The 13698-nt window shown below is 64.0% G+C and overlaps 1 protein-coding gene across 1 annotated transcript in view; it reads right to left on the bottom strand.

Annotated features, from left to right (window-relative positions):
- Positions 1 to 123: 123 nt before the first annotated feature.
- Positions 124 to 13698, bottom strand: part of EHMT2 (euchromatic histone lysine methyltransferase 2) — a 37931-nt gene continuing 24356 nt past the window's right edge. Inside the window, 9 exon segments of the mRNA XM_071800948.1 lie at positions 124 to 797; positions 3119 to 3294; positions 4148 to 4226; positions 5328 to 5414; positions 7612 to 7727; positions 8787 to 8864; positions 10413 to 10557; positions 12284 to 12451; positions 13405 to 13559. Coding sequence (XP_071657049.1) covers positions 650 to 797; positions 3119 to 3294; positions 4148 to 4226; positions 5328 to 5414; positions 7612 to 7727; positions 8787 to 8864; positions 10413 to 10557; positions 12284 to 12451; positions 13405 to 13559 — 1152 coding nt within the window. The 3' untranslated portion in view covers positions 124 to 649.

The raw sequence follows: 13698 nt of genomic DNA, 5'->3' as shown, positions 1-13698 counted from the left end.
TTTAGGGTCTCTATGGGGGGGGCTGGTTTGGAGGGGGGGTGGGCAGGGCCAAGGGGGAGGGGGCGGTTTTGGGGGTGTCAGGGCAGTTTGGGGGGGGTTTTGGGGTCCCCATGGGGGGGGGGTCGGTTTGGGGGGGGTCAGGGCCATGGGGGAGGGGGCGGTTTTGGGGGTGTCAGGGCAGGTTGGGGGGGTTTTTTTGGGGTCCCCATGGGGGGGGTCGGTTTTGGGGGGGTCCCTACGGGGGGGGTCAGTTTTGGGGTGTCCTGAGGTGGCTCATGGGGGTTTTTGGGGTCCCCATGGGGGGGTCGGTTTGGGGGGGGTCCCTATGGGGGGGGTCAGGGCCATGGGGGAGGGGGCGGTTTTGGGGGTGTCAGGGCAGTTTGGGGGGGGTTTTGGGGTCCCCATGGGGGGGGTCGGTTTTGGGGGGTCCCTACAGGGGGGGTCAGGGCCATGGGGGGGGGGGCGGGGGAAGTGTGTGATTTTGGGGGTGTCCTGGGTGGGTTTTTGGGGTCCCCATGGGGGGGTCGGTTTGGGGGGGGTCCCTATGGGGGGGGTCAGGGCCATGGGGGAGGGGGCGGTTTTGGGGGTGTCAGGGCAGTTTGGGGGGGGTTTTGGGGTCCCCATGGAGGGGGTCGGTTTTGGGGGGTCCCTACGGGGGGGGCAGGGCCACGAGGGGGGGCAGCAGCTCGGGGGGGTCCCCGCGCCCCCCCTCGGCCGCGTGTTTGCACTTCTCGGAGCCGCATTGGCACGGGAAGTATTTGCTCTTGATGTCCCAGAACCGGTCCCCATAGTCAAAGCTGTTGGGGGGCAGGGATGTGACCCCCAAACCCTCAGACCCCCCCACAGAGACCCAGGACCCCCCCCCGACCCCCACACTCAGCCCCGGTCCCCCCATAGCGGCCACTTGGGGGGCAGGGTGGGGGGGCACGGATGCCTGGGTTCCCCCCCCCAACTCCCCTGGACCTTCCCAACCCCCCCCCCACCCCCGCCATCCCGGACGCCTGGGTCCCTTCACTTTTTGGGGGTGTTGTGGGTCCTGGACACCTGGGTCCTCATGTGGTCCCGGATGCCTGGGTCCCTTGGGGGTTGTGGGTCCCAGATGCCTTGGTTCCCCCCCCTTCCCATTCCCTCCTGCACCCCCATATCCCTGTGCACCCCTAAACCCCCCAGTACCCCCAGACCTCCCTGCACCCCAAAACCCCCCTGTACCCCCAAACCCCCCTGTACCCCCATATACCCTGCACCCCCAGACCCCCTGCACCCCAAAACCCCCCTGTACCCCCATATACCCTGCACCCCCAGACCCCCTGCACCCCCAAACCCCCCTGTACCCCCATATACCCTGCACCCCCAGACCCCCTGCACCCCCACACCCCCCTGTACCCCCATATACCCTGCACCCCCAGACCCCCCTGCACCCCCACACCCCCCTGTACCCCATATACCCTGCACCCCACCCCCGCATTCTCAAACCCCCCCATACGCCCATATCCCCCTGTACCCCCAAACCCCCCTCTACCCCCATCTCCCCCTGTACCCCCAAACCCCCCTGTACCCCCATATACCCTGCACCCCCAGACCCCCTGCACCCCCACACCCCCCTGTACCCCCATATACCCTGCACCCCCAGACCCCCCTGCACCCCCAAACCCCCCTGTACCCCATATACCCTGCACCCCACCCCCGCATTCTCAAACCCCCCCATACGCCCATATCCCCCTGTACCCCCAAACCCCCCTCTACCCCCATCTCCCCCTGTACCCCCAGACCCCCCCATACCCCCATATCCCCCTGTACCCCCAGACCCCAGCTCCTCACCCAGGCGGATGTGCCGGCTGCTGAAGAAGGCGATGGGACCCCTGTACCCCCAAACCCCCCTGTACCCCCAAACCCCCCCTGTACCCCCAGACCCCCCCTGCACCCCCATACCCCCATATAACCCCCCTGTACCCCCATATAACCCCCCATGAACCCCCAAACCGTACCCCAGCTCCTCTCCGGGGCGGATGTGGTGGCTCCTGAAGAAGGCGATGGGACCCCCGTACCCCCATATAACCCCATATAACCCCCCTGTACCCCCAAACCGTACCCCAGCTCCTCTCCAGGGCGGATGTGGTGGCTCCTGAAGAAGGCGATGGGACCCCCGTACCCCCATATAACCCCATATAACCCCCCTGTACCCCCAAACCGTACCCCAGCTCCTCTCCGGGGCGGATGTGGCGGCTGCTGAAGAAGGCGATGGGACCCCCGTACCCCCATATAACCCCATATAACCCCCCTGTACCCCCAAACCGTACCCCAGCTCCTCTCCGGGGCGGATGTGGTGGCTCCTGAAGAAGGCGATGGGACCCCCGTACCCCCATATAACCCCATATAACCCCCCGTACCCCCAAACCGTACCCCAGCTCCTCTCCGGGGCGGATGTGGCGGCTGCTGAAGAAGGCGATGGGACCCCCATACCCCCATATAACCCCATATAACCCCCTATAACCCCCAAACCGTACCCCAGCTCCTCTCCGGGGCGGATGTGGCGGCTCCTGAAGAAGGCGATGGGACCCCCGTACCCCCATATAACCCCATATAACCCCCCTGTACCCCCAAACCGTACCCCAGCTCCTCTCCGGGGCGGATGTGGCGGCTCCTGAAGAAGGCGATGGGACCCCCGTACCCCCATATAACCCCATATAACCCCCCTGAACCCCCAAACCGTACCCCAGCTCCTCTCCGGGCCGGATGTGGCGGCTCCTGAAGAAGGCGATGGGACCCCCGTACCCCCATATAACCCCATATAACCCCCCTGTACCCCCAAACCGTACCCCAGCTCCTCTCCGGGGCGGATGTGGCGGCTCCTGAAGAAGGCGATGGGACCCCCGTACCCCCATATAACCCCATATAACCCCCCTGTACCCCCAAACCGTACCCCAGCTCCTCTCCGGGGCGGATGTGGCGGCTCCTGAAGAAGGCGATGGGACCCCCGTACCCCCATATAACCCCCCTGTACCCCCAAACCGTACCCCAGCTCCTCTCCGGGCCGGATGTGGCGGCTCCTGAAGAAGGCGATGGGACCCCCGTACCCCCATATAACCCCATATAACCCCCCTGAACCCCCAAACCGTACCCCAGCTCCTCTCCGGGCCGGATGTGGCGGCTGCTGAAGAAGGCGATGCGGGGGAAGCGCAGGTCCTGGTGCAGCAGGAACACGCGCACCGGGATGATGTTGGGGTCGCACAGGTGGTTGATGAAGCGGCTCACGTTCCCGTAGTAGCGCGCGTCGATGCAGTACACCTCCCCGTCCTGCAACGCCCCGGACGCCTGGGTCCCCTTTCTCGGACGCCTGGGTCCCCTTGGCCGGGCGCCCACAGCTCCCCCCGGACGCCTGGGTCCCCTTGGCTGGGCACTCACAGCTCCCCCCGGACGCCTGGGTCCCCTTGGCCGGGCGCCCACAGCTCCCCCCGGACGCCTGGGTCCCCTTGGCCGGGCGCCCACAGCTCCCCCCGGACGCCTGGGTCCCCTTGGCTGGGTGCCCACAGCTCCCCCCGGACGCCTGGGTCCCCTTGGCCGGGCGCCCACAGCTCCCCCCGGACGCCTGGGTCCCCTTGGCTGGGTGCCCACAGCTCCCCCCGGACGCCTGGGTCCCCTTGGCCGGGCACTCACAGCTCCCCCCGGACGCCTGGGTCCCCCTTCCTGGACACCTGCATCTGCCCCCGGACGCCTGGGTCCCTCCCCGAACTCCTGGGTCCCCCCAGATGCCTGCATCCCTCCCCGAACTCCTGGGTCCCCCGGACGCCTGGGTCCCTCCCCGAACTCCTGGGTCCCTCCCCGAACTCCTGGGTCCCCCGGACGCCTGGGTCCCTCCCCGAACTCCTGGGTCCCTCCCCGAACTCCTGGGTCCCCCCCGAACTCCTGGGTCCCTCCCCGAACTCCTGGGTCCCTCCCGAACTCCTGGGTCCCTCCCCGAACTCCTGGGTCCCCCGGACGCCTGGGTCCCTCCCCGAACTCCTGGGTCCCTCCCCGAACTCCTGGGTCCCCCCCCGAACTCCTGGGTCCACCCGAACTCCTGGGTCCCTCCCCGAACTCCTGGGTCCCCCCGGACGCCTGGGTCCCTCCCCGAACTCCTGGGTCCCTCCCCGAACTCCTGGGTCCCCACCTTGTTGTCCAGGTCGAACAGGTAGGAGTCGTCCTCACGCACATCGGCCTCAGCATCTGAGATCAGCTCCCCCACGTACCTGCGGTCACCCCAAAAACACGAACCCCAAAACCTGAACCCCTGAACCCCAAAACCCCCGAACCCCAAACCCCCGAACCCCAAACCCCCAAAACCCCTGAACCCCAAACCCCCTGAATCCCGAACCCCTGAACCCGTAAACCCCCAACCCCAAAATCCTGAACCCCAAAACCCCCGAACCCCTGAACCCCCAAACCCCTTGAACCCCCTGAACCCCAAAACCCCCATTCCGGGGTGACCCCCGTCCCATTCCAGGTCCCCCCCCATTTCATGTCCCCTTCATGTTTCGGGTCCCTGTATTTCAGGGTCCCCCCAGTTTCAGGGTCCCCAGTTTTGGGGTGCCCGGTTTTGGGGTCACCGTATTTTGGGGTCTCCCCATTTCAAGTCCCCCCTATTCCAGGTCCCTGTATTTTGGGGTCCCTCTATTTCAGGTCCCCCCGGTTTCGGGGTCCCTGGCTTCAGAGTTCCTCAGTTTCTGGGTGCTCAGTTTTGGGGTCCCTGGTTTTGGGGTTCCCCCCATTTGGGGTCCCTGTATTTTGGGGTCCCCGTATTTCAGGTCCCCCCAGTTTTGGGGTCCCCCCGGTTTCAGGGTCCCCGGTTTCAGAGTCCCCAGTTTTGGAGTCCCCTATTTCAGGTCCCTGTATTTTGGGGTTCCCCGGTTTCAGAGTCCCCCCACTTTCAGGGTCCCCCTGGTTTTGGGGTCCCCCCTATTTCAGGTCCCTGTATTTTGGGGTTCCCCGGTTTCAGAGTCCCCCCACTTTCAGGGTCCCCCTGGTTTTGGGGTACCCCCTATTTCAGGTCCCTGTATTTCGGGGTCCCTGTATTTTGAGGTCCCCCCAAGTTTCCGGGTCCCTGTATTTTGAGGTCCCCCCTATTTTGGGTCCCTGTATTTCAGGTCCCCCCACTTTTGGGGTCCCTCTGGTTTTGGGGTCCCTGTATTTCGGGGTCCTGTATGTCAGGACCCCCCCATTCCAGATCCCTCTATTTCAGGTCCCCTCTGTTTCAGGTCCCTGGATTTCAAGTCCCTCCCATTTCAAGTCCCCCCGGTTTCGGGGTCCCCCCATTTTTGGGGTCCCCCCCGTTTTTGGGGTGCCGCACTCACTCGCAGATGAAGGTCCCGGGGGGGATCGCCTGCAGCGCCCGCACCCCCCAGCCCATCTTGGCCGTCCGGTACAGCTGCAGCCGCACCCTGCGAACCCCAAAAATGTTGGGGGGGTCCCTGGGTTTGGGGGAACCCCCCCCAGGGTTTGGGGACCACCCCCAGGGTTTGGGGGAACGCCCCCTGGGTTTGGGGGACCCCAACAGTTTGGGGAGACCCCCAGTTTGGGGAACCCCCTCTGGGTTGGGGGACCCCCCCAGGGTTTGGGGACCCCCCCCCGGGGTTTGGGGGAACCCAACAATTTGGGGAGACACCAACAGTTTGGGGAAACCCCCCTCTGGGTTGGGGGAACCCCCTGGGTTTGGGGAACCCCCCCCAGGGTTTGGGGGATCCCCTGGGTTTGGGGACCCCCCCCAAGGGTTTGGGGGACCCCCGCCCCGGGTTTGGGGGACCCCAACAGTTTGGGGAACCCCCTCTGGGTTGGGGGAACCCCTTGGGTTTGGGGACCCCCCCCTGGGTTTGGGGGAAACCCCTGGGTTTGTGGAGACCCCCCCTGGGTTTGGGGGACCTAACAGTTTGTGGAGACCCCCTCTGGGTTGGGGGAACCCCCCGGGTTTGGGGGACCCTAACAGTTTGGGGACCCCCCACGGGTTTGGGGGAACCCCCCGGGTTTGGGGACCCCAACAGTTTGGGGAGACCCCCCTCCCAGGTTTGGGGGAACCCCCTGGGTATGGGGAGACCCCTCTCTGGGTTGGGGGAAGCCCCCAGGTTTAGGGGACCCCCCGCCGGGTTTTGGGGGAACCCCCCGGGTTTGGGGGACCCCAACAGTTTGGGGAATCCCCTCTGGGTTGGGGGAACCCCCTGGCTTTGGGGATCCCCCCAGGGTTTGGGGGACCCAACAGTTTGGGGAGACCCCCTTCTGGGTTGGGGAAACCCCCTGGGTTTAGGGGACCCCCCCCCAGGTTTGGGGGAACCCCCCAGGTTTGGGGGACCCAACAGTTTGGGGAGACCCCCTCTGGGTTGGGGGAATCCCCCGGGTTTGGGGGACCCTAACAGTTTGGGGACCCCCCCGCGTTTGGGGTATCCCCCCCAGGTTTGGGGAGACCCCAACAGTTTGGGGAAAACCCCCTCTAGGTTTGGGGGACCCCCCGGCATTTGGAGGAACCCCCCCCAGGTTTGGGGAGACGCCCATGGGTTTGGGGGACCCCCCGGGTTTGGGGACCCCAACAGTTTGGGGAGAGCCCCCCCTGGGTTTGGGGGACCCCCTGGGTTTGGGGACCCCAACAGTTTGGGGAGACCCCCCCCCAGGGTTTGGGGGAACCCCCTGGGTTTGGGGGACCCTAACAGTTTGGGGACCCCCCCACGGGTTTGGGGGAACCCCCCCTGGGTTTGGAGAGACCCCAACAGTTTGAGGAAACCCCCCTCTGGGTTTGGGGGACCCCCCCAGGGTTTGGGGGACCCCAACAGTTTGGGGGACCCCAACGGTTTGGGGGTTTCCCTGTGGGTTGGGGGAACCCCTGGGTTTGGAGGAGGGGACACCAAGTTTGGGGTGGAGGACTTGGGGTGCAGTTCTTGGGGTGCAGGTTTCAGAGGTGTTTTGGGGTGCAGGTTTTGGGGTGCAGATTTTGGGGTGCAGGGTTTTGGGGTTCACCTGATGCCGCTCTGCACCACGCGGTTCTTGAGCTGCGCCAGCAGGAACAGGCGCTGCAGTTTGGGGTGCAGGTTTTGGGGTGCAGGTTTCGGGGTGCAGATTTTGGGGTGCAGATTTTGGGGTGCAGGGTTTTGGGGTTCACCTGATGCCGCTCTGCACCACGCGGTTCTTGAGCTGCGCCAGCAGGAACAGGCGCTGCAGTTTGGGGTGCAGGTTTTGGGGTGCAGTTTTGGGGTGCAGGGTTTTGGGGTTCACTGTGAGGTGCAGTTTTGGGGTGCAGGGTTTTGGGGTTCACCTGATGCCGCTCTGCACCACACGGTTCTTGCAGCTGCGCCAGCAGGAACAGGCGCTGCAGTTTGGGGTGCAGGTTTTGTGGTGCAGTTTTGGGGTGCAGATTTTGGGGTGCAGATTTCGGGGTGCAGATTTTGGGGTGCAGGGTTTTGGGGTTCACCTGATGCCGCTCTGCACCACGCGGTTCTTGCAGCTGCGCCAGCAGGAACAGGCGCTGCAGTTTGGGGTGCAGGTTTTGGGGTGCAGGTTTTGGGGTGCAGTTTTGGGGTGCAGGTTTCGGGGTGCAGATTTCGGGGTGCAGATTTTGGGGTGCAGGGTTTTGGGGTGCAGGGTTTTGGGGTTCACCTGATGCCGCTCTGCACCACGCGGTTCTTGCAGCTGCGCCAGCAGGAACAGGCCTGGTTGCACTCGAAGATCAGGGGGGGCTCGATCTTGTTGAACTCCTGCAGGAGGCGCCCGTCCTGGGGGGGGGACACCCCAAAACAAGGGGGTCAGGGGAACCCCAAAACATGGGGGGACCCCAAAATAGGGGGACCCCTAAAGAGGGGGGGCCCAGAAACATGGGAACCCCAAAAACATGGGGACTTGATGGTGTTGAACTCCTGCAGGAGGCGACTGTCATGGGGGGGACCCCAAAACATGGGGGGGTAATTGGGGACCCCAAGACATGGAGGGTCAGTGGGGACCCCAAAAACATGGGGGACCCCCAGAAACATGGGGGGTCATTGGAGACCCCAGAAACAGGGAGGGGGGGTCATTGGGGACCCCAAAACACGGGGGTCCATTTGGGACCCCAAGACATGGGGGACCCCAAAAACATGGGGGGGCCACTGGGGACCCCAAAAAGCAGGGGAACCCCCCCCAGAAAACACAAGGACCCTCCAAAACATGGGGGGGGGGGGTCACCAGGGACCCCAAAAACAGGGGGACACCCACAACACGGGGACCCCAAAAAAGGGGGACCCCCCCCAGAAACATGGGGACCCCAAAAACACAGGGGGGGCACTGGGGACCCCAAAAACAGGGGGACACCCCAAAAACATGAGGACTCCCCCCCCCCCCCCCAGAAACATGAGGAGCCCCACAAGGAACCCCAAAACCACAGGGCGGGGGGGGGTTTCACCGTGGACCCCAAAACATGGGGACCCCAAGAACACAGGGGGGGCACTGGGGACCCCAAAAACATGGGGACCCCCCCCCCCCAAAACCACAGGGACCCCCAAAACTGGGGACCCCCCCAAACGGTGGTTTCAAGGTCCCCCCCCAAGGGCTGATTTTAAGGCTTTCTTGGGGGGGATTTTTGGGGGGTCCCAGGGGGTGTTTTTTGGGGGGAAGGGGGGGTATTTTGGGGTCACCACCCACCTTGTTCCAGCAGCGGATGCCGAGGGGGGTTTGGGGTCAGTTTTTGGGGGGTTTTTGGGTATTTTTGGGGGTAATTTTGTGGTTATTTTTGGGGGGTGTATTTTGGGGGGTCCCGGGGGGGTATTTTGGGGGGGGGGTATTTTTGGGGTCCCCCTCACCTTGTCGTACCAGCAGCGGATGCTGAGCTGCCCGCACAGGCAGTTGCTGGAGGAACAGTCGTCCTGGCACGTGCAGTGCTGGGGGGACACGGTCAGGGGACCCCGAAACCCCCCGGGGACCCCAGAACACCCCAGGGACCCCCCCAGGAACCCCCAGACCCCTGAGACCCCCTAAACCCCCCTGGGACCCCCCCCAGGAACCCCCAGACCCCATGGGATCCCAACCCCCTCAGGGACCCCCCCCTGGAACCCCCAGAACCCATGGGACCCCAAAACCCCCCAGGGATCCCCCCCAGGAAGCCCCAGACCCCTGTGACCCCCTAAACCCCCATGGGACCCCTAAACCCCCATGGGACCCCCCCCAGGAACCCCAGACCCCTGTGACCCCCTAAAGCCCCATGGGACCCCCCCCCAGGAACCCCCAGACCCCTGTGACCCCCTAAAGCCCCATGGGACCCCAAAACCCCCCAGGGACCCCCCCCCCCCAGGAACCCCCAGACCCCTGTGATCCCCTAAACCCCCCAGGGACCCCTAAACCCTCCAGGGATCCCTCAGACCCCATGGGACCCCCAAACCTGTGACCCCCAAAATTGTGACTCCCCCAGACCCCATGGCACCCCTAAACCCCCCAGGGACCCCAAAACCCCCCAGGGACCCCCCCCAGGAACCCCCAGACCCCATGGGACCCCCAAACCTATGACCCCCAGACCCCTGTGACCCCAAGCCCCTGTGACCTCCAGACTCCTGTGACCCCCCCCAGACCTCCAGGACCCCCAAACCCCCCATCTAAGGGCCCCCCCAGACCCCCTGTGACTCCCCCAGACCGCCATGACCCCCCAACCTGCAGGTGGGTGATGTTGGGGTTGATGTTCATGCACCCCCCCCAGACCCCCCAAACCCCCCGCCTAAGGCCCCCCCCTCAGACCCCAAGGACCCCCCAGACCCCCATGACCCCCCCAGACCCCCAGGGACCCCCCCAGGACCCCCTGGACCCCCCAACCTGCAGGTGGGTGATGCTGCAGTTCAATGTTCATGGCCCCCCCAGACCCCCCAAACTCCCCCAAACCCCAAACCTAAGGGCTCCTCCACACCCCCCATGACCCCCCCAGACCCCCATGACCCCCCCAAACCTCTGGGACCCCCCCAGCGACCCCCAGCCCCCCAACCTGCAGGTGGGTGATGTTGTGGTCGATGTTCATGGGCCCCCCCAGACCTCCAAATCCCCCCCAAACCCCCCATCTAAGAGCTCCCCCAGACCCCCCCAAACCACTGTGACCCCCCCAGGGCCCCCCCAGCCCCCCAACCCCCCAACCTGCAGGTGGGTGATGTTGCGGTCGATGTTCATGGGCCCCCCCAGACCCCCAAATCCCCCCCAAACCCCCCATCTAAGAGCCCCCCCAGACCCCCCCAGCCCCCCATGACCCCCCCAAACCACTGGGACCCCCCCAGGGCCCCCCCAGCCCCCCAACCTGCAGGTGGGTGATGTTGCGGTCGACGTCCATGGTCCCCCCCAGACCCCCAAAACCCCCCCAAACCCCCCATCTAAGAGCCCCCCCAGACCCCCCCAGCCCCCCATGACCCCCCCGTACCTCTGTGACCCCCCCAGGGCCCCCCCAGCCCCCCAACCTGCAGGTGGGTGATGTTGCGGTCGATGTTCATGGCCGAGGTCTCGCAATTCTCGGCCACGTATTTATAGTCCAGGGGACAGGGCTCCGCGTCCACCCCGTTCACGCAGGGGATGGGGACGTTCTCGTGCCCCCGCGCCACGTCCCTGGGGGGGGACATGAACGTGGGGGGGGTGGGGACACCCCCAGAACCCCCCTGGACCCCCCTGAGCCCTAAAAACCCGCCCACACCCCCTCAAACCTCTCTGTAACTCATTATGCGCCGTTCACTCTGGTCCCTACTGATGGCTGCAGCCTGCAAACTCCTCCAAACTGCTTCTGTAACTCACTCTGTGCTGTTCACTCTGGTTCCTACTGATGGCTGCGCTTTGCAAACCCCACCAGGAACACTCAGACCCCTCCAAACCCCTCCTGTAATTCGCTATGTGCTGTTCACTCTGGTCCCTACTGATGGCTGTGCTTTGAAACCACTCCCAAACCCCTCCTGTAACTCACTCTGTGCTGTTCACTCTGGTCCCTACTGATGGCTGCACCCTGCAAACCCCACCAAACCCCTCCTGTAACTCATTCTGTGCTGTTCACTCTGGTCCCTACTGATGGCTGCACCCTGCAAACCCCACCAAACCCCTCCTGTAACTCATTCTGTGCTGTTCACTCTGGTCCCTACTGATGGCTGTGTTTTGCAAACCACCCCCCATAACTCAATCTGTGCTGTTCACTCTGGTCCCTACTGATGGCTGCGCTTTGCAAACCTCCCCCATAACTCACTCTGTGCTGTTCGCTCTGGTCCCTACTGATGGCTGCACCCTGCAAACCCCACCAAACCCCTCCTGTAACTCATTCTGTGCTGTTCACTCTGGTCCCTACTGATGGCTGCACCCTGCAAACCCCACCAGACTCCTCCTGTAACTCATTCTGTGCTGTTCACTCTGGTCCCTACTGATGGCTGTGTTTTGCAAACCACCCCCCATAACTCAATCTGTGCTGTTCACTCTGGTCCCTACTGATGGCTGCGCTTTGCAAACCTCCCCCATAACTCACTCTGTGCTGTTCGCTCTGGTCCCTACTGATGGCTGCACCCTGCAAACCCCACCAAACCCCTCCTGTAACTCATTCTGTGCTGTTCACTCTGGTCCCTACTGATGGCTGCACCCTGCAAACCCCACCAGACTCCTCCTGTAACTCATTCTGTGCTGTTCACTCTGGTCCCTACTGATGGCTGTGTTTTGCAAACCACCCCCCATAACTCAATCTGTGCTGTTCACTCTGGTCCCTGCTGATGGCTGCGCTTTGCAAACCTCCCCCATAACTCACTCTGTGCTGTTCGCTCTGGTCCCTACTGATGACTGCACCCCCCAAACCCCCCCAGGGAACCCCCCAAACCCCTCCAAACCCCACCTGTAACTCACTCTCTGTTGTTCACTCTGGTTCCTACTGATGGCTGCACTTCGCAAACACCCCCCATAACTCACTCTGTGCCATTAACTCTGGTCCCTACTAACTGCTGCACCCCCCAAAAACCACCCCAGGGACCCCCCCAGACCCCGCCATAACTCACTCTGTGCTGTTCACTCTGGTCCCTACTGATGGCTGCACCCCCCAACTCCCCCAGACCCCTCCAAACCCCGCCATAACTCACTCTATGCTGTTCACTCTGGTCCCTACTGATGGCCATGCTTTGCAACCCCCACCCCATAACACACTCTGTGCCGTTCACTCTGGTCCCTACTGACGGCTGTGCTTTGCAACCCCCCCCAAACCTCACTCTGTGCCGTTCACTCTGGTCCCTACTGACGGCTGTGCTTTGCAACCCCCCCCAAACCTCACTCTGTGCTGTTCACTCTGGTCCCTACTGACAGCTGCCCCCCCTACCGGCTGATGATCCTCTCCGTGCGCAGCGGCCGCCCCAGCGCCCCCCGGCGCAGCTTCCGCGTGAGCTGCAGCGCCACCCAAACCTCCGAGTGCTCGGGGGTCAAGTCCAAGGGCGAATCCCCCTCCTTGTTCCGAACATCTGGGTCGGCCCCACGCGACAGGAAGAGGCTGGGGGGGAACGGGGGGTCAGGGACCCCAAAACCCCCCTGGGACCCCCCCCTGACACCCCCAAACCCTCCTGGGACCCCCAATTCCCCCCTGACACCCTGAAAACCCTCATGGGACCCCCTGACACCCCAAAAATCCCTGGGACGCCAAAACCCCCTGGGAATACTCTGACGCCCCCAAATCCCCCTAGGACCCCCCCTGACCCCCCCCAAAGCCCCCTCGGGACTCCCTGGAACCCCCAAAACCCTCCTGGGGCCCCCAAAACCCCATGGGATCCCCAAAACCCCCTGACCCCCCCAAATCCCCCTAGCACCCCCCTCAAAACCCCTGGTACCCCCTGACACTCCCAAATCCCCCCCAGTATCCCCAAAACCCCCCTGGGACCCCCATGACCCCCCTAAATCCCCCTGGGAACCCCTGACCCCCCCCAAATACCCCTGATATCCCTGGGACCCCAAAACCACCCTGGGACCCCCAGAGTCCCCATGTCCCCCACAAGGACCCAGGCGTCCGGCGACCCCCCCCGTGTCGCCCCTAAGTGATGGATCACAATGTGCAGGGGGGTGTCTGTGTGTCTGTCCCCATGGATGTCTGTCCATCCCCAGGGGTGTCCCAATGTCCCCAGGGGTGTCCCAGTGTCCCCAGGGGTGTCTGTCTGTCCATCCCCATGGATGTCCCAATGTCCCCAGGAGTGTCTGTCTGTCTGTTTGTCCGTCCCCAGGGCTATTTGTCTGTCCCCAGCAGTGTCCTCATCTCCCCAGGAGTATGTCTGTCTGTCTGTCCCCAGGGCTGTCTATCTCTGTGTGTCTGTCTGTCTGTCTGTCCGTGTCCGTGTGTCCGTACATCACGCAGTCCCGGTAGCTCTCCCCGGCCGCGATGTGCAGGGCGTGTCTGTGTGTCTGTCTGTCTGTCTGTCCGTGTGTCTGTCTGTCTGTCTGTCCGTGTGTCCGTACATCACGCAGTCCCGGTAGCTCTCCCTGGCCGCGATGTGCAGGGGGGTGTCCCCGTGGCAGTTCACGGCCTGCAGGTCGCACTGCGCGTTCAGCAGAACCTCGGCGATCTCCGCGCTGCCCGTGAACGACGCCCAGTGCAGGCAGATGTTCTCCTCCTGTGGGGAAAACCCGGGAAAACGGCTCTTTTGGGGGAAAAAATGGGGTTTTGGGGCAAAAAAATGGGCCTTGGCGGGGGAGGAACCGCCATCTTGGGGCTGGGTGTGAGTGCGGCCCAGGGCAGGGAGATGGAGCTTT

This window comes from Patagioenas fasciata, chromosome 34 (assembly GCF_037038585.1).
Source record: "Patagioenas fasciata isolate bPatFas1 chromosome 34, bPatFas1.hap1, whole genome shotgun sequence".
Lineage (NCBI taxonomy): Eukaryota > Metazoa > Chordata > Aves > Columbiformes > Columbidae > Patagioenas > Patagioenas fasciata.
The sequence above is the reverse complement of the archived record's forward strand: the minus strand, read 5'-3'. Positions and strand labels throughout refer to the sequence as shown.